The sequence below is a fragment of the Vanellus vanellus genome (genome assembly GCF_965231255.1).
Source record: "Vanellus vanellus genome assembly, chromosome: 2".
Lineage (NCBI taxonomy): Eukaryota > Metazoa > Chordata > Aves > Charadriiformes > Charadriidae > Vanellus > Vanellus vanellus.
Genome location: NC_138906.1, coordinates 11,572,571 through 11,594,138, shown reverse-complemented (window position 1 = coordinate 11,594,138; position 21,568 = coordinate 11,572,571). Strand labels below are relative to the sequence as shown.

General features: G+C 39.7%; 1 protein-coding gene across 1 annotated transcript in view; it reads left to right on the top strand.

The window, feature by feature from the left end:
- Positions 1–1,519: 1,519 nt before the first annotated feature.
- PTPRN2 (protein tyrosine phosphatase receptor type N2) overlaps positions 1,520–21,568 on the top strand; it is a gene marked incomplete at both ends in the record, with an annotated part of 658,801 nt that continues 638,752 nt past the window's right edge. The window contains one exon of the mRNA XM_082499676.1: positions 1,520–1,637. Coding sequence (XP_082355802.1) covers positions 1,520–1,637 — 118 coding nt within the window. The remainder of the gene's footprint in view (positions 1,638–21,568) is intronic.

Below are 21,568 nucleotides of genomic sequence, written 5' to 3'. Positions count from 1 at the left end.
GGCACCAGGAACCGTAAGTGTGCCCCCATGAGCTCCCACCGAGTCCCCCTGCCCGGAGCCCAGGGCAAAGCTCCGACCTGGGCCCCAGGTTTGGCTGACCACCCCATGGTGGGTCCCAGCTGGTCCCAATGCGGTGGCCAGACCTGGTGTCCACCCTGGTCTGGATGTGTTGGTGTTGTATTCTCTGCCACCTTTGAGGTGAGCAAGGAGGAGCAGCTGTGGTCTTCCAGGGTTAGTTTTGTTCTGTGGCCTTTCGCTGTTTAGTCCTCTGGACTATGGTAATGCCACTTCACGTATTACAAATTGAACTCCTCCTTTTAAATACCTCGAGTGCAAGTCTGTCATGACTGTACCTGGTTAAAGCCAGGGATGAAGCATGTCAGGAAGTATAGTTAGAGCTGTTTACTTCAAATATGAAGACGATCAGGAGAATCTGAAGCTTCAGGGCGGAATAAAGCAGGTGTCGGGGTGACAGAGGTGGCCGTGGCACGGACCTGGCTGTCCTCCTCAGAAATACATCCCCTGCCCAGAGGCACAGCAGCTGCGCCCCTTCACCTTGGTGCTGTGTTAAAGGCTAAATATTACCACACCGAGTTTGTGAGGACACGCGAGGCTGTGAGGGAGGAGGGTTTGTGCCTCAGCCCCCCGCTCCCTGCCAGCAGCCCAGCGCCAGCGCTCCCCCTCAGCCAAGCGGGTCGGGGACTGGTGGCGGAGGATGAACATGTCTCCCAAACAAACCCGCACAGCCTGGCTGCACCTGAGGCCTCATAAAAATTCTTCAGGTTGGCAAGTAATTTTATGTGGGGGAAACCGGCGGTAAATAAACCACTGCTGAGGAGGCCGCCGGGAGAACCCCCCCAGCTGGTGCGTTTTTCAGGACAGAACTTTGACAGGGGCTGAATTGGTTTTACATACAGGCGTGCGGAACGAGCACATTTAATAACTCCCTTCCCATTCTCAGCCATCTTTAAGGGGGATTCAAGCGAACAACCTCTCTGCCGGGAAGGATCCCCCCCGCTGCCCCTCGCCCGCCGGCGCAGGGTCGGGCAGCGCCCGGGGGCTCAGGGCTCGCCTGATGTGGAGCCTCTGTCAAGGCCAGTGGCGGTTCGGGGGCCGGGGGCCGGCCTCTGCCCTCACCCCGCCGGAGGGGAGGCGGGGGTGCCGCCACGGCGCCATCCCGGTGAGGAGGGCAGGGCCCTCCGCCGCGGCCGGGCGGGTGGGGAGCGGGGAGGCGGCGCCGCGGAGCGGGAGTCAGTCGTCGTGTGTCCCCCCCCCTTCCCCTCCCCTCCCCTCCCCGCTCCTGCCGGGCGGGCGGGCCGGGCCGGGCCGGGCCGGGGCGGGGCCGGCTCGGGGGCGGGCAGGCGGCGCTGGTCGCTGTCCTGGGTGTTGAATCTGCTGCGGCTGCCGCTCGCCGGAGCCGGGGAGCGGCCGCGGGAGGCGAAGGGCGGGTGGGCGGCATGGAGTGAGGGCTGGCGGCGGCGGGCAGGGGAGCGGGACAGCCGCCTGCGATGGGCCAGGCATGATGGGGGCGCTCGGCTCCGTCCTCCCGCTGCTGCTGCCGCCGCTGCTGCAGGTCCTCGCCGCCGCCCCGCGCAGCCAACCGCCCTCCGCCGGAGCCACCGCCGAGGCGCGGATCGGTGAGTGGGGCGAGGGGCGGGAGGCGTGGGGCTGACGGGGAGCGGGGCCGCGCCGTCCCCTGCCTCCCTCCGCTGCTGCCCGACAGCTTCCTCAGAGGCAGCTCGACAGGCCCCCGGGCGGCCGCGCCCGCGCTACTGCCGGTGAGGGGCCCCGTCCTCCGTTCCTTCACGACCGGCTGCCGCTGAGGGTCCCTGTCCTCCGTCCCGTCGCGACCGGCTCCTGCTGAGGGTCCCTGTCCTCCGGCCCGTCGCGACCGGCTCCCGGCCCCTCACACCTCCCGGGTCGCGCCTCTCCCCGCGGGTCCCTGGTCACCCCCAGGCCGGCCCAGGGCCACAGCTGCCTGTCCCGGGATCTCTGGGGACACCCAGGAGGAGCGGGTCTGACCAAGTCTCCCCACATGCTGAAAACTTCCACCGAGGCCCCTCAAGTCGAGGTCCACCGGTGGGGAGTCACCAAAAATGCCTCCAGCCTCCACATATTTAACCCTTCTCCCCGTTTAGTGGATCCAGCCCACTGAACTGCCCTCCTGTTTGGAAACCACAGGAAATCCTCAGGCCACAAACCCCCAGCTCCAGCCCAGCCTTTGCTGGTGTCCACCCCTCACTCATGCTGCTGGAGGTGGAAGGCAGCACTGGCTTCTGGTTAAGGCTGTTTTAGAGGTGTGTAAAAATGCCCAGTGCTGCTCAGTGCAGACCATTGAACAGCCTCCTTCTCTTGAGACCTTCTCTGACCAACTCCTTCCTCTTTTAGAAGATACCGTCTGCAATAAACATCCACTAAAATGACCCACACTAACACGAAGGGATCCTGAAAACAAACTCTGTGCGTTTAAGATAATGCTATTCTCCTGTGCCACTCTCCCTGGCAGTCCTCTCCTTTCACTGAGACACTCATGACTCTATGCTCACCGGAATTTTCTCCAATGAGATCTACTAGTACAGTCAGTCTCATTTCACTCACAGTATCTTTCCAAAACTCACTTTAAGTTAAGAAGGTCATAACTTGGAGAATTTTGTATTTTTTCCCAGTTTAATACCTACCTCGAGTGTTTATGGAGATCAGAGAGTGAAAGCTAAACTAGCTGTCCCCAAGAAACCTTTTTCTGAGATAAAAAATAGAATTACTATAAGAAACAAAGGAAGCCTCCCACAGAAGTATCAGTGTGGTCTTCCTCATGCACATTCTGTTTATTAAGAAGGAATTAAAACCAGCTGACCATCTTTTTAATGAGACTTCAGTCAAGTCGCAATAAAAATGAGCTATGAATTGCTTGCTGTAGTGAAGGCAGTGATGCAAGGTTTTAAGGACAAACGGTTCAGACTGGATATATCCCTCCCTCCTCTCTCCTGGTTGCTATAGATATAGACTGTTTCTCCTAATCTGCTGAGGAAAAAGCTTGCATAAAAATATTGAAAATAATAGCTCTAATTTTAACCTTTAATAATGCAATAGGCACTGTGCTTTCAAACTAGTCATATTTTGATTCTCTCTCCCTGCAAATCAGTCTGGGTCACAAAATATTTTTCAGCATGTTGTAGCTTCAAAACAATGTTTGTGTGTTTGTCACTTCCCTGTAGCTTCTCTGTGCATCTGCCTCAGCAAGGATGCCTGCCTGACAGTTAAGGCTGTCCTTGTGTGGAAAGGAATGGATGAAGAGCAGACTTGATCTTACATAGTGAATGCAGTGGTCTGGGAGCTATAATTCAGAGATATTTCAATAGCAGTAAAACAAGTTGAGGCTTTCTGCTGCTTTCGGGGATGAGGAACTAACTGATATCTCACAGATCGCTGTGAAAGAAGGGAAAGAGTTTATTGCGTTTGTCAAGATGCAGGAAAATGTTTGCATTGCTGGAAGTGAAACAGTTTTAGCTGTCTCTTCCCTTAGGATTCCTTTATTTCTTTTACTGACCAGTGTTTCAGATCTCATTAATCTTGAGTCCAAACTATTTATTACAATAAATTATGTTCAATTTTAGACTACAATTTTTAAACACAGTCAGGAGATGCAACTGCAATTTTACAAGGTGTCTGAGTTTTGGGATTATTTGTCATTATAGGTGGAAGATACTAATTTGGTTTCTTCTTGTGCATGGTCCCATCTTCTTTAATTGAGAATTGAACATAGGTGCATTATGAAACCTCTATAATATGTGCTGGAAACTGCCTTAAAAGCCATGTAATTATAGAAACAGTTTTTTATTAATTTGTTCCTATTAAGAGTTTCAAAAAGTCTTCCTTAAAAGCTGGCTCAGAAGTAGAAGTTCACGACCTTTACCATTTCATAGGATGTTTTCATCCAATTTCATTTCTTTCCTCTTTTTGGTCAACTTTTGTCTATGCTTTCCAATATAGTAATCATCTCCAATTGGTGACCTGTTTATTTTGTAACATACTTACAAACTTGCGTGAGAAATTGGAAGTTTTAAACTTACAGGTAAATAAGATAAAGGATTTGGATCTGTGCTTCTTCTCCCTATATTTCATGAGGCTTTGTAGATTGTTCCTGTGGGAAGGTGGTTTTATAAGATGCTATTATCATCAAAAGCACATATTCTTCCATTTCTTGACATTTATAGTAGCATTTTAAATGTGAACAAATGAGGAAAAGTATAGCTCTTCCCCTCTCCTTGTCTCCTGTGCAGGTTTAGCCCAGGAGAGAGATTCTTATCTTTTCTGCAGGGAAAAAAAAAGCTGAGTACATAGTAGTATTCATTAGTCTTTGATGAAACACTGGGGCTGTGTGTTTAATATTCTAAATAAATCTTTAGCTGTTTATAAGAGACAGTCCACTTACAATTATGGAACTTCTTTTTATGTGTTTTACAAAGCAATCATCTGTGAACAATATGTCCTGATCATGTTTACTAAATTCCACAGATTTGGGTTATTCTGCTCCTGTAGTGATGGTTGTATACATTTTTCTTTCAATGAGACATTTTCTTATTAGCAAATAATTATGCTGATGAAGCAGTTAAACTTAAAATGCCTTCCAATAAACGCTAAGCAGTGACTTCAGTAAAAATTGCAGCTCCAACAATTAAAGTTTTTCATGCAGTTGTATGGCTTTTTAAGTAGAATAATCTATTCAGAAAGTTGCAGTGGTGTTTTATTTTCATATTAGATCAGCTGGGTGAGGTAGAGAACTTAGGAACAAAGTAAACTGTGAACATTCTTAATCATATTATTTCATTAGTCCTAAAATACCGATACGTTACAATGAAAGTCATCCTCATGTGTATTAGAAAAGAGAGTAAGCGTGTGCTTGCTGCAGTGCCTTCACATTGACCTCTAATGTGTAAAATGATGCTTATAACCTTCAGTGAATACGAGTATAATTTTGCAATATAATTTGATCTTTTGTGCTGCGTGCAATTCCATTTTTTGTCTGCATTTTCTTCTTAAATTAATACATTAATATGCTGTGGAAATTTCTGGAAACAGTTGTTCCATACACATTGTTCCTTCAAAGATGTATTTGAATCATCATACGCCAAATTTTTGCAAGTCAAATGCCTGTGAATTTAGTTTTTAACTAGCTGACAAAAAGACATGTTGGTCACATTTCAGCTTATAAACATGAAATATTCTTCTAAACATGTAGCTGTGAGTTCCTGACACATCCAGGGAACAAAGACAGTGTCTTACATTTCAATAGGGTTTAAATGTAATTGAGGACAAAAACTGTACTCAAAGACTTTTAAAACGTGTTGCATGTTACTCGCAGGACTTTCACAACGTACAGAGTGCATGTTTAACAACTGAAAAAGTATTTTAGACATGGGTTAGAAGTTTCAAGCGATTAAAGTTAATTTAGAAGAGAATGAAATAAAGAATAAGACAGATGAAAAAATAAAAAATTTTTGGCCTTTCAGTCAGTGCTGATCCAAAGGTAGTAGCAACAGAGAGCTTTTGTCTATGGGTGTTTCATGGGGAACAGCAAAAAAGTACATCTTGGTTTAGTTCTTGTTGGATAGATGTTACCACAACAAAATTAACGTCACTGTTGTCCTCATTGTCAACTGTCTTGGAGATCCATGAGGACTGAAATTTTGCTTCTTGCAGCAATTCTGAGCTGAGCTGAAGCTCACTGAAGTCAATGTCAACCTTCCCGTTGACTTCAGTAGCATTTGGGTCAAAATGCCGGTTGAGGCTTGTAGCAGACTGGCTGAGAAAGTAGGGGAATTACAGTGGTACCATCTGTTCCCTAGGTAAAACTGCCTGACTTTCCAGTTACACTAATTTGGAACTTCTCATAGGCACTCAGGTATTTTGATATCGTGTTGATTTGATGTAATTATTGATGATGGAGTGTGATTTATGATATAATACAGGAAAATAAAAATATAAACAAAATAATTTAATTAAGACAATCTTATGTGCTCACAATTTGAAGGATTCAGTGTAGGAAGCTGTATGCTTCCCTTCATCAAAATATTTTTGTATATTCTAGAAATGTTTCTTAAGTAATGTTATGTTAGAAAGCAACTTAAAAGTAGCTTGATATCAAGGCATGTCTATCTGTTAGCTCCCTTGAATTACAGGTAAGAATATGCATTAATGTTTTTGGCGTCATGCCATGACTGTTCTACAATATCTTTTTACTATCATGTAACTTGTTTTTGTTGAAAATTTCAAATGGGCAGGAAGTGAATAATTTCTCCATCTGTAAAAGGAAGTAATTGCAGGGTGCTCTAAAGGTTGTTCATAGGGTGGAATTTCTAGAGATTTTTTTTTTTGATTGGTTTACTGATTGAGAGAAAACAGACAAGTTTTTGGAAATATAAGCTCATTCCTGCTTCCTACCTGAGAGTACCCTCTGTGTTTGGTGAAACAAAAGAGAATATTTCTACTTGTCTTCCTTCTTTTTTTGCTACCAAGGAATAATACCGGTCCCAAAAACTTCATCATACCACACCGTCCTCATACCATGCAGTCAGTAAGCCTACTGAGAGTAAATTAGGTTCCTCCTAGTCATTAGATCCTGGAATATTTGGGCAGTTCTGCTAAAATAGCAAAGGGTAGTTAATGTTGACACACTGATGATAAACAGGCGGTTGCCTGTGTACAGTGAACAGCAATGCTTATAAACATCAGTGTGGAGAGACGGCCATTAGTGAGAAAAGGGCAACTGCAGTCCCTGAAGGCAGAGAAGCCCACTGATAAGCAGGGAGTTGAGGTCTCCTGCGTCGCTCAGATTTCCATTGGCTGGAAAAAGAGCATAAGAAGATGAGCTCAGATGTAGGTGATTACCCTCGGTCATATATATCCAAATTCATAAGAAGACTTCCTTCCTGTGGAGGCCAAAAGACAGTGTATATTCCAACTTCCTGGAAACAATATATATTTTGGTCCTATTCTGCTTACACTCTAGCCTAAAATTTAGGTAAATCTCTGAAGTTTTTCTTACAAAATCAGTATATATAAGGTCTTGCTACAATCTGTGTTGGTGTTTACAGGCAGATTTAGGAGGGCATTCAATGAAGTTGGAGGAAAGATCAATCTGGTTTTGGTGATAAAATTGGCAAAGGAGGAAAAGTTTCCAAGAGGCAAAGTCCACCGCCAGTCTCCGTCAAAGACAGGATGCTGAGCTGGATGTATGTTTGCTTAGGCTCAGCATAGTCATTGTTAATAAATCTAGGAAGGCAGTAAGTAATATTGTTGCTGGTCAAACAGCTTTATGTTTGCAAATGAAGAATAAGCAAGTGAAGATGCAGATAAGAAGAGCATGTTTGCAGAGAAACAATCGGAAGAGATGCCAAGGAATAGAGGCATGTGGGGAATGTGGATGTTCAAAAGAGGGAATGAGAAATGAGGTGTTTAGTAGAAGTAAAATTCTTGGAATTGGAGATCAGGAATGGAGATTAGTGAATTGTGTATGATCTGTAAAGATGTAAACTTTAAGATGTTTAAACTTTAAACTTGAAAAGGTAAACTTTAATATTTTTTTTTTAAAGATAGGGTGGAGTTACTTTTTCTCATGGAAAAGAGTCAAATGCAGCAGCAAAACTGAGATGTTCAATAGACTGGCTGGAGGCATGAGAAAATGAGGCAAGGTGACAAGAAGAAAAAGGGATTCACAGAATAGAAATATTAATTCATTCATTTAAGCCAAAGCTGTGGTAAAAATGGAGTCAGGAAATGTGTGTAGACTATGAGAAACTGCTCTGGGAATAGAAAGGAATTATTTCTCTTAATGTAAGGGATGGGATTCATCTAACTAAATGTAATTATTTGAGCTAATCACTCTAGGCTTCTCTTAATGTATATCTAGTTTATAAATTTCAATTAATGTTACCCAACTGTACGTATCTAACGTAGGTCTCCCTGAATGCAGCTAGAGCTTTACACTTTGTACTGTCTTAATATGTTTCCCAGGCTAGGGTGAGTATCTGGCTGCAAATGTCTACGTGGTAGGTACTGCAACTTAGCTATTCAAAAATCAGATACTCAGGTAAAGTTGGGGAGTGGCGAGCACATTTGGAGAGTGGTTCACCTGTCTCTCCCCATTGAGGTGAGACTAATGAAGTAGCTTAAACTAAAGTTAGGTTGGTTGAGGATGACCTACTACATTACTTCAAAACCACAGGCATGACTTTGAGATAAAATAGGTTTTGCAAGTAAGATGTTTAGGAGGGTCCTGTGAGTGAGCAGTCAGGCAGGTTTGTCACATAAGGGACTGGAACAAGTGAGGTGGATGGAGGATATTACTAGTCCTGGGAAAAATTTCTCTGAGAAAATCACCCTTTGGTAATTGCAAACGAATGAAGGTGACCTCTGAATAAGACAGAGAAGAAATGGGCATAATGGAATGTGCAAGCGCAGGGGAAAAAGCAGGTAAATGAACAGGAGGTCTGCAGGTAAGATAGACAAATGGTAGGGGAGTCTGGTATGGGAGAGCTGAAGGAAGGGGACCATGAAGACTTATAAGTTTTGGGTAGTCAAGAGAAAGCATGAAGGTTAATGTGTACATAGGATTACTGATTTTTCTTATTTGAGTTTTAGGGGCTTTACTGGTGAGGGGGATGGAAGGGCTCTATTTTTATCTCAATAATTTCATAGCCTCAATACACTATAGGATTCCCAATAACAGTATACCATTCAAAACAGCTGTGGTCATCTTTTTTCTGAAAAGATTAGAGGGGCTTAACTTTATAGAATTTTTTCCTTTTGAGAAGGAATTCTTGAGAAGTAAAGTAGCTTAGTAAATTACGGCATCTTACTGCATTTTTTCCTATAGCTTCTTTCAGTGAAACGTAGTTAAATACTAGACATACTTTGTTGATGCACACAGTCTCTCTGAACAGAGAGTTAAAACTTAACATTGCATACCTATTTTGCTTCAAACTAATACATGGATAAACCAAGCTATTTTCATGTGTAAAATCAGTAACTAGAAGTTTTATGGGAAGTACAGCTGGTTGTGGTGGGTGTAAGGTCTTTTCTTTCAGTCATAGCTTAACAGCATGCAATGACGGTTACATAAGCTTGAAATCACAGCCAAGAAGTACAAGGTAATGCACAGAGATATATGTTCCTCCCAAATTGTTATATACTTCCAGATGTCCTCATAGAAAACAATGCAACTGAGACACAGTACATATTACAACAAACTTACAAAGTTCAAAAAAAGTCAGGAAATATCCAGATACATGTAACCCCCCCCATTTTTACTCCCTCCACCCCAATTAATCTTTGATCTCTCAAGTTTGAACATCAAGAAATTCTACAAAATACCTTATGAATAGCAATCTTGGATGCTGAAAAACGAACGGATAGATATTTTGGATTTCTGGCACACAGAAATCTTCTGCTCTCATTATTCTGCAGGAGATAATTACCTGTCTGTCTGTTGCTGTCCTAAAAGGGCTAAAGATATTATAAACTCTTCTCTTGTTAATATTCTGCTCTGCACCAGGAAGGCTGTCTTTTCTCTACAACTTTTTAGTTGGTTAATACAGTTCAGTTACGCTCAGAGCAGTTGCTTCAGACAACTGCTTTACTTCACCTGGAAGGTCATGCCTCATCTTCAGCCTGAGGAAGAGTTTGTGTGTTAAATTGTCTGGGTTTTTTCAATTGTTATCAGGCTGCAGCTTTGCAGTACAGAATGTTTGGGAATAACAAACATTTCTGGTATTCCTGCCAGTGACTGCTTGATCTTGCCTTTCTAAAGGGTATTGGTTTAACTGAAACAAAACCAAAAGGATGGATCTAAATCACAGCCTTGCTTACAAGCAGTGAAAACAGAGCTGGTATTAGGGCTGGTATCCATGAAGTGGCAACAGAGGTGGGTTTGGGGATAGGGTTAGTTTATGCCACTATTACCCCTGAGCTCTCCATGGCATGAAACTTTGACTTGTGTCGTTCTATTAACCAGACCTCTCTTTCACAACTGATTTGTAAGTTAGACATTAAATTCTGTTTAGTCTTCAGTGCTGAATTGAAAATGTGGCATCAAAGATTATAACCCTCGATTAATTCAGATAAACCACCACCAAAGAATGTGAGTGTCTATTATATTTTTAGAAGAATGTATACATTATGGTGTCCTTCTCTTGGCAAAATGATTTGTTATAATTTTAGTTTAGAGTGTTGAATACTTTATATTTCAGCTTTATTTGATATCTGATATGATAGATGTTAGGCTATCAAATATCTTCAGTGAGCTATTACTCATAAAATCTTCTTTCCTTTTCTAGATTTTAGCACAGCTCAGTATTCTCAGTATGCAGTCAGTGCAATGCCTTACTTACACTAGCAAAATATTATACCCAGCTTATTCTGTGACCCGGCCTCACCTCTCATCCCAGCTTCTCAGCTATAAACACTGCTTCTAAGTTTCATGTTATGACCCTGTGGATTATAGCAATTCCTTCCATTTGTTGGAGAAGGCTGTAGTCACCAGTGACTATCCCACTTTTTACTTATGTCCTAAAGGAAGAAAAAAAGGGAGATTTGGGAACTATACATCTGTCATGACTTTCTGGAAATAGCTGCATATTAATGAGGACGAGATACCAAGGTAAATATCATCAAGCATTTAGGTAGGTGAACACATTTTGGAGTTAGCGACACAGTTGGCAGAGATAACGTCCCTCAAATTCTTCAGCACGTAGTATTCCTTTAAAATTTTTGATTTTTATTTTATCTATATTTAAGAAATGTCTGGGTTTTTTTTTACCCTTGAAATCTAGGATCTGATTCTGCAATTTTATGAAGTGAAATTTCAAAGTTGTTAAAGTATTCTTGTTAGTACTACCTATCTGGAAGTCTATTTTGGTTAACTAGGTCAGCTCATAAATACAATTTACCAACATACATTACATGCAGAGGATGATTTCCAAGGACAGAGGGCGGCTATAAAAATTGCATATTCAAAATAAATTTAATAATAGTGAAAACAGAAATTTTGAAGGAAACCCCAAAGTTAACTGATATTATCTGGTGAATTTCCATCTTAGGAGCTGTGGAAAAATAAAACATCATGTTCTTTGGGAGCAATCACTGACACTTTTAGACAGTATAAAATTTATAATGCTATAATCAAATAGCATGTAAAAAGCAGAACGGGAAGGTTGTTTTAGTGCTGTATCTGGTTGGTTTTATGGTGCCCAACAAGACAAAGATCAACAGTTGAGGGCTTTTTTTTTTTCTCTCCATTTGCTTTTGTTTCTCTGAGTAACACCTGCTCTAACGAGTTTATAATCCAAAAGTAAATAACTGAGAAGGGAGGAGGAAATGGACACAGCACACAGGCTTGAGAATAAACAGCTGTCAAATGGATGGCATTTTAGAAAGCAGAACACACAGCTTTTATGAAGGATCTGATTCACCTTGAAGGAGCTGATCACACCCGGTTGTCAAACTTCCCTAATTAAAGAATTACTTGAGAGAATTTTAGAACTATACTTTATCATCCTCAGATTATGGAACTATTTTCATAGTTTAGCAGATAGGGAAGAGCTCTGAAATGATGAGCTACTCAGTGATGAGGTGGCTATGCAGGCTGTTAAAAGGAGCATGGTTGTGCTTCTTTCTCTTAACTTGCAGTTTAGGGAGGTTCGTGCCAGAGAGACTAAATTAAGTAGTAGTGCGTGTACAGGGGGGATGAGCCTCACCTAAGCCACTGCAGGAAGCTGCCAGAGTCTGCATTTGGGTGTACATATGTTTGGTCACCTCATGCTCCTTTAACAGGGTGGGCTTCCTGTCATTCATCATCTTTCTTTTTGTCCATCCAGTATTAAAATAATACTAACTTGCTTTCAGATGGAAGTTCGTCACTGCACAAGGAGACTCAGTTATCCAGAGAAGTATATAAAATACAGCCCTTTATGAATAGCTTCACCAGTTTTACTGAAGTTGTTTTTACATTTGGTGTAAATACGAACAGTTGCAGGTTCAGTTGCTTCTGATGTCACCGATACTAGTCCAGGGTTCCTGGATTGAAGGTGATTTAAGGCAACGAATACTTGAATAGGTCTTGCTTAGAGCTGGTTTTATAGAATATATTTAGCTATATTTAAGAAAGAGTATTAGCGAATAAATATTTGAAGACTTACTTTCTAGTCAATTTTGCATTGTCTCTGTTGCAGTCTGGAAGGTAGCCTGAGCTTGGGAGCGCCCATGTTTTCCTGTGACTTGACAAAGATATTCTGCTTAACTCTTCTTAATTGAGAGAATTCTTGCAGAAGGATGGGCTTTGGTGGTTTGGTGTGTATCATCTTGCAACCCCGATCCTGTAGAGTGAGGTGTGAGCATTACTTTGTTTGGGCTTGTCACTCCCTGGAAAACAGAGGGTGTAGTGTCCTGTAGTTTGCCAGCCACACCTGAGTCACTCCTTGGTGTTAGACAACGTTCATGTACAAATGAAAAGAAGGCAGAGTTCAGAAAAAACAACCGTTATATAAAGAAATAGGTGCAGAAAAAGATCACCTAACAGTCTTATACCTGTAATCCTGGTTTGGCTTTACCAGACTGTCAGATTAACCTAATTATCAGAATGCTTAATGAAATTTCCCAGAGACAGATTATTTTTGGTCAGCTTTCATCCCGCAGAATGGGTACTGACATAAGGTGAAGAATCTACCTTTCTACTGGGGTTTCTGTTGACTGAAGACTCATTCGTACCTAGGATATTTTTCCACCTCCAGTCCCTTCAACTCTTGTCAGCTGTGCTAACAGAACTGTGTTTGACCAGCTTCACCATTGCCATGTAACCTTTGGAAAGTCCTTCCCGGTTGTGCAGATGTCAACTAAATACCAGTTTGTGAAAAAAAACCCAGCAAACAAACAAAACCCACATCAAGCAAACCATTTACAGACTGCAGATATGACACTTCCTGAATACACGTTAGATAAAATACGTAACGTTCTAGTAAAGAATCAGAAATTAATTATACAAATGTGTATAAATGAAAGCAATGAAAGGTGATAGAAACCAGATATGATGACAAACACAAAAACAGAGAAAAAGGGGGAGACAGAGTGTTAGGAATAAATAGCCTTTAAATACGGCAAGCTGGAAGTTAACGTACTATAATAATTTCTGTTATGTTGAAGTCAATATACAACATCTCTTTTTCCGGCTCTTTTTAAGTAAAAAAGTCAAAAAACTGGCAGCTCTTCTGGAAATAAATTAATTTGATTATGTAGTTTCTTAACTGTAGTTCATTCCACAGTATTTTTCATTGTATTTTTTCATAAGCTATTTTTATTCACATATCATTTCTAAGTAACGTATGTCAGGTATTATGATGATATTTTTTTCACATCATAAATCACAGGAGAGCCGTTTCTAGAATAGTTTATTCCCTGAAGGCTATGATTAAGTCTGTCTGTTTAATTTTGGTTCTGATTACCAATGCAAATACTTAGGCATGTGCCTAAATATAGGTAAGTGCTATTGTCACTTAGTAAACAGGACTGTTCACCCTTTTTGCTTTCAGCATGGGAAAAAATAGGTCACAGCAGTTTTGATTGTACCTTGACTTTTTGTAGAATCTATTTATTTCACTCATTTCTTTGGTAATTGAGCACTATAACAACATCAAAATTTCAGATGCCAGAAAACTCTGTAATAAGAAACTGCGTAGTGCTGTCACTTGTGTATGTTTTTAGGGGCACTTAAAGAATTTGTTGCATTTCCAAATAAGATAATTAGAACAGGGTTTTAAAAATGAAACTAGATAGGAATCCCTCAAATTACTTTGAATCTGCTATTTGGAGTGCCTTCTGCAATAATACTACTTTGTGTGTTTCATTTACTTTTTAAAAATTGATACAGCAGACCACTTTAGGATGAGTTGGAAGCTTTGGTTTTCATTCTCCTCTGATGATGAGTAGGTATCTGGTGACATCTGGGAAGGACTGTAAAAACCTACATTTAAAAAGATGCAAATTAACTGAACATTTTTCTGAAACCAGATTGGTGCCAAAAAGCCACTAACCAATGCTTTACAACTGCATGAAAACTGAAAGAGGTTGTTCCTCCTTTTCCAAAGATGATCCCCAGTATGCATACTGCCAACTATCCCCCAGAAGAGTGACTTTAATTCTGGACCTTAAAGATCAGCGAGAGAACACCAGGTATCATGTAGTCATAGAGCAAATAAATATAAATTCCCATTATAATCCCCAGGTGCTTCATGAATGATGTTTGTATTCACTCTGCAATTTCAGTTCATATATTAGCTATGTGTAGTTATTCTCCATATGTGAGAAACTGGAAATAGCTTTTTATTCTTGGTCTCATCTCAGGAGGTGCAAACTTATATCTGCAAATATATCTTTTTGCAAATCTAAGCTTTTAGGTTTTTCTTTTTAAATGAAGATGATATGTTGCTATAGGATAAAACATTATTAGGAATTTTCCCTTAGAGGCAATTGAGAATTCTTTCCTCAGAAGAGAAACTACTGGGTGGCTAAGGGGAAAGAAAGTAGGACAGACCACAGCAAGTGAGAAGTCATTATGGAAATACCTAAAAACTTTAGTTCACCTTTTCCATTGCATTCTTACCCATGCTGAATATAAACTTGATTCCTCTGAAGAGCTTGTCTGTGCTTTTTAACTTGACCTAGAACTCTCTTAAGACAGTGTTTAAATTTAAAGGGCTTATTAAGAAGATGTTACTGTAGCAACAGTAAAGTAATATTTTTCAGAACTGATAAAAAGCTTTAGTGTCCTTCTTGACTGAACCTTTTCCAGATTTCACAGTAAGAATTTTTTGCAATGTCATATATGGAATTTGTGCAATGAATTATCAGAAAATAGTCAAGTGGTGCAAAGAGGAAAAGGATGATTTCAGATAGTGACTTTTGGTTTTAAGAATCTTGTCTTCAGTATTATTTTGCCATTCTATTATGTGAGGCTTTAAAATATTAATAGTCATGATTCCTTTTCTCTGTGCATCCGCTGAGGGACACACCTCTGTTGGTGGATCAGCTTTCCAGGCTGGTATGAGGCCTGATAGATCTGAGGGTTGTCTGACAGTGGTGGATAGCTGGCAAATGGGAAGGTCATACCAAGGAGAGTGTCATGGTGTATTGCCCCACTCTTACCCTCTTTACCTCAGCAACTGCTACTGATCACTGTCAGAGAGAGATTTTGGTCTAATGCCGGTTGCAGAAGGCAGCAATTTAAGACCGCATGGTAGTTCTGTATGGTAGCATGTGAAAGCTATTGAAATCCAATTACCTGGACTTTTGAGTAAGTCGTGAGCTATCTACAGCACAAGTCTTATGAGGAGCAGCTGAAGGAAGTGGGGTTGTTTAGCCTGGAGCAAAGGAGGCTGACGGGAGACCTTATTGCTCTCTACCACTACCTGAAAGGAGGGTGTAGGGAGGTGGGGGTCGGTCTCTTCTCTCAAGTAGCAAGCGATAGGACAAGAGGAAACAGCCTCAAGTTGCATCTGGGGAGGCTTAGATTGGATATTAAGAAAAATTTCTTCATTGAAAGTGAATAAGCTGCCCAGGGAAGTGGTTTTGTCGCCATCCCTGGACGTCTTTAAAAGACAGGCAGTTGTAGTGCTGAGGGACGTGGTTTAGTGGTAGTTTGGCAGTGCTACATTAACGGTTGGACTTGATGATCTTAAAGGTCTCTTCCAACCAAAACAATTCTATGATTCTATGAATGTAAGTGGGATTTGGGTACGCCCTTCAGCTGATTTCTCTTGGCATTGGAAAAAAACAGGACAAGGATTTGTTTTATTTCATGTTTTTAAGACTTGTTTTTCAATAGTTAATTACCCTTCTGTCTCATTTTAGAACAATGGTCCAGTACTGTTCTAGAAGGATGTGTGCCACGCATGGAATTGTGGTTTCTGCAACACTTGTGTAATGTGGAGGTTTTATGTGAGTGCTGGTGAGATCCATCGCTATTCAGTTTATGAGAATTTGTGAGCTACTAATCTGGGGTACTGTATTTTGCACATAAAGAAATATGTATATAATTAAGAGAAGAAAATGTTCTTTTTCCTCAAATGGGTGTGAAATACTAAAAGTGTGCCATTGTGCATGACATCTGTGTAAGAGGAAAGATTGATTTGCAAGCAAGCTGAATTTAAAGGGGAAATAGCTCTTCTAGTGCATTGAATAAAGTAGAAAGAAGTGCAGTAGGCATATATTTTACTGATGTATCATCACCTTATACCAGATTTGTGGATATTGTAACCTCAGCTGAATGCATTTTTTCATTGCTTTGGTTTACTTGCACAAATGAACAAAGTCTTTAAAAACAGTCAGGTGTGGAGGTGAGCAAACAAAATATGATAATACTGATGAGAAAGGCAATACAGCTTCAGGAAGATCCATTAATATTTTGTAACCTTGAAGTCACTCAGTTTAAAGAAGCGTAACTTTAGAAGGCTTCTTTAAAGGAAGAAGGTGATAGATTTTAACTAAAATGAAGCATCTTTGTTCCTTGTAATGGTACTTATAGTTATCTGAATATGCAGCTTAAAACAGAAGAGTTCCTTGAATCTGCTAGCTATCAGAACAGTTTTTTCTTCTAAAATAAGCCTATAAACATATATTTATCACTTTCTTTAACATAAAGATAACGCAGGAGAATAAATACATTTAACTCTTCACCAAAAATTACTACAGTGACAGAAAGTGGCTGTTGTTTCTCTCATCTTCGGCTGTTGTATATAGGCTATTTAAGCAATGATTGTGAGTTTTTGCTTGAAGAGAAAAAGATCTCAAATTGCTCCCAAGTGTAATATGGCTATTAGATACTGTATAGCTGCTATTTTTAACTTCTTGTGCAATTAGTTTTGTGTGATAATTGGATTAAAACTCTAAGTGCAGTACAGATACTAAAGTTATGTTTTACAGGAGCAAACAGAACAATGAAATAATAATATTTTGGGATGTTTCTGCCTCTATACTTTTTTTTTTCTTTCCCTCCTTGATTGCAGCTGAGTGTTCCTTGAAGACGTTTTAATTTTATCTGTTCAGCATTTGGAAATTTTTTCTTACGGGAGCTTCTCATATTTCAACATTCATTTTTACTACATATCAGGACAAAAATGAAAAATCCAGATGTTCCAATGGAATAAAATTTAAAAAAAATGTATTTTTGGAAAAGGCAAAATACTGAAACATTGAAAAAATTTTTTTTAAGGTACCACTGAACTTTATCAGCCTGAACTGCCAGGTTTGTCAGCCTGAGGGCGGAGAGGAGGTTTTGCTACTCGTGATGCTAGGAGTTGTATCTTCAGATCCTCATATGCCCATGGTGGGTGGGAGGGAAATTGCTGAGCTACTGCTGTGCATCAGAGGCCCCAGTCTTGTTACTGGGCCAGGCTTCCTTGTTCAACTCATCCATGAGGCATTGCCACACTTTAGAAGGGGGATTTGAAACCCCTGAAATCAAAGTCCCACCATTAATATCAGGCTCAGATGCATTGTGGTGTTAAATTGACCCCAAATTAAATATTTTGATTCAATTAACTGGAATACTTTTTTACAGCTTATCCACTGAAATATTTCACTAGAAGTATCCTGTAGAACCCCGATTTTCTGAAAACTACATTTTTAATTGAAAGACCTTTTGACAGTCTCCAAACAGCTTTAAGGATCAGAATGTTCAGAGAAGTTAGTTGGTTTTGTTTTAAAAAAAAACCAAACACAGACTAAACCAATCTTTTAATTTTGCTTATATAAGAGCAGAATGTGAGTTGAATTGTCATGGAAATTATATTTCTAAGCTTTTACTTCTCCTTCTTGAGGTATCATCTTCCTGTTCTGTTTTTTTACAGCAGGAAGAAAAGCCTGTTTTCCAACTGTCTTCAAAGGATATGCTGGTTTCAATAAAATTGGTGTGGTTTTATGTACTTTCAAAAGCTCCTGCTTTTTCAAAAGATCACAAAATGTGATCTGTCCTCTAGAGGGAATCACACCAAAAATGGGTTCTGCTCAATTTTTCAGTTATTTCGTAATCCTGGACAGACTGGAAATTATACCTAGTGACAAACACTATCATAAATAACAACATGCAACACATTCTTTTTCAGCTCTAGCCATTTAGTACTTTCTCAAAAATTAGACTGTATTAGATTAGATATTTAAAATTCTGTCTTTTTTGTTTTTAAAATATCCTTTTGGTAAGAAACATTTCAACATTATTTTATTGAGAAAACTTTTGCAGGATAGTTAGTCGTGGGGTGGTTGGATTCATCTCACTTCAGATATCTGTAGTTGAGTCAGTCACTCTGTGGCCCATTTATAGTCATTGAAGATAAAGAGGCACTTATGGAACATAATTGATCTGACCTATTTTACGTGTCTGCTTCAGGATGAGATGAATGGTACTCCAGGAATATTTGGCTAAACTGCCTAGATTTCCATCAAGTGCAGAAGCAGCATGGTTCGAACAGAGGCTGCGTTATAGACAGAGAAGCGTAGAGGAGTATAAACTCCCATCCGAACTTTCTATTATGTTTTCTTTTATTTTATATTTTCTAGTATATTTTCTTTTATTTTCTCAGAGTACTAACTTGTTTTGATGCTGTGAAAAGTGCGGAGATACTTTTTCTTTCACCTGTGTTCATTAGAAAACAAACCTTGTCTTTACATCTGATGTAGACTACTTTATATATAGAAATACTGCTGTTTTTTCAAATTTCAATAATGAACTGTATAGTGCTTATTTATTTTATGTTGCCACAAGGTATGTTGGGAATTTTAAAGACTTTTGAAAAGATGCACTTTCAGGCTGAAGGAGTTGACAAATTAGGTAGACAATATAATAAATACAAGGGTTTAGAAGTTGCATAAATGAATAGTAATATAAAGATGGTTAAAGATGGTTAACAATATGCTGTTTACATTAATTTAATTTGACAGTGAATGGTTTTCTGTAGTAAGAAGAAAAAATTTTTAGTTCATTGGAGTAAGAGCAGTATGTAGTTATTGTGTGCTGGCAACCCAATTGCACTAGGCTAGAGGGGCTGAAAAGTTGTCTGTAGATATGGGTAAGGACCGAGAATTGGTTACACACAGGGATATCTTCTATGATGGTCCATGAGAGTCACAAAGGACTGCATTGTAAGCTGAGCATTAATAAATAAATGAGAAGCTGTATCTTGGTTCAGAAAGGGAACTCCAAATGTACTAGCAGCATGAAGGGAAACAGTGAACAAGAATACAAGAAGTTGGAGGACTCAAGTTGTTTGAGTGTTGAAAGAGGAGGGGGTGACAGGAGAGGAGAGGAATATTAGGAAGCAGATTATGAAGGGCTTTGAATGTCAAGTGGTCATAGAACAGGATTTTATATCTGTTTCCTGCTATGTGACATTAGGCAAATCATGACATTTCTTTATTTTTTATGAGCAGAAAATGGGGATAATGCTTGCATACCAAATAGAGAACTGTGGTGACAACTCTGGTCTTGGTGCAACGTAAATGAAGTATTTATACTAATTTTAAAAATGCTTGAATGAACATGGTGATGTAAAAGCATTAGATTTACAGTTTCCTTGACCTTGTGCTATATTTTTTAGTAGTACCCATTAACATATTTTGCTGCAATCAAGATTTCTGCAGAGCTTGATTTCTGTGTACAAAGCTTTTTATTTATGGAAAGCAAGTTTCTGCAAGGTGATTTTATTTCTAATCTGTAGCTGTATTGAATAGTTAATGAGGAAGAGTGCTTCTTTTTGGACTTCATGATCCTAAGCTTTTTCTTAAAACACATAGAGAGGAGATTATACTGTATTAGTAACTGTTAAATTCAGTGTCCCTATTCATTACATAAGAGAAACATGTGAAATAGTATTGTCAGCTGTGGGAGCAATCCTTGCATCAATTGAGTATTGATTTTATTTTCCAAATAAGATCTTACCACATAAGTTATGCTTATAGTGGTACATTTTGTAAAAGCAAAATACAGTACAGCAGAGAAACTGTGTTGTTCTTGAGGGAACACTTGGTTTTAAATAGACTATTTTTATGTCAAATGAGGAATTTGTAATGATTTAGGTTTGCCAAAGGCAGGAGAAAATCAACTGCTTTCTTGATAAATTGCATAAAAATAATATTTTACGTGTCATTGGTCAACCTTCAGAATACAATGCTGAAAAAGGAAAATATTCAGTCAGTTTAGGAAAACAATGAATTCTACTGATGTCCTCCTTATCTGTTTCTCATGGGCCATTTTGCAGTGCTCTTAGGTTACACTTTTTAAATTTATTTGGAAGATATGCTGACAGTTACATGAAATTCTAATTTGTACCACAGGTAGAGCCCCTAAATTGAAGGTGCCTTTAGGAGTTCCAGCCAGAGATTGCTGTTCCTTTTGTTGAAGGTGAAAAATAGCAAATAATTAAATCTCTTTGAAGTTCAAAAATGGTTGTGAAGTCCCTGATGATTTCACACACTACTGTCTTTAAGGATTCCTGTTTATTGTGTCCAGCTGGCTAGAGGCCTCATGCTGGTAGATGGTGACCAAACCTGGATTTTTCACACTTCCACTACCTCTCATCTGGATTTCAGTGGGGTAACACTGTGATTTAAAGTTATTGTTTCTTATTAAAGAGTAGATAATACAGAACATAGCACCATATGTGTTCAGCAACACAGTCAGAGGTAAGTACATTTGTGTTGTTCTCCGCTCTGAATGCTGGTGTCCTATAGATCAAGCTCAGAGCCTATATCCTTGTTTACAAGACACTCACTAGCCCGATTCCTGATCCTCTAATAGTCCAAGATATCTAATGGTTCCATCAGAGATGTAGGATCAGGACTGCTGATAAAAACCCTGCTTCTCAAAGACAAATCTGATCTGCACGGTGGAGAGGGGCTTTTGGGTAGTTTGAGACTTTTACAAAAAAACAGAAGCGAGAGTGAGAACTGTCTGAGAGCTGTGTCACATATACTCATTATGTAGGATGAACCCTTTTATATTCTGTCCATTAATAGAGATTACAGTACACAGTACATATGCTCATAATTTGTAAAAGACAAAAAAGCAACCCTTCTCCAAAATGAATACTGCTCGATTTGAATGAGCAAGACTGTGAGAAATACACAAAGAAAGAAACAGAGAGATAACTATTTCCAAAAGTTACATATGAGTCATATCACTTGACATGCACTGGAAAACAATTGCACGTGACAGCAATTCAAAAGCACATAATGATACCAAGTTCTTCATAAAAATAGGGTGGAGCTCATGTTTGCAGATGGTAATAATTTTATTGACATTTGAAAATAACTTACTTTATATTTTCTAAATATAAAGTTTTATGCAAAATGAGTGAGAGATCTGGGGAATATCTGAATGAGTCAGTTTGTGGGCGTGTTTGTAGCTTAGGTAAATTAAAATGGAAATAATTTTTCTTTCTGTTTGTATTTTGTTGTTTCTGTCATCTGTAGTAAACTACCTGCTGTTAATATTTCTGGTATTTTTACTAAAATTATATATACTGTTGAT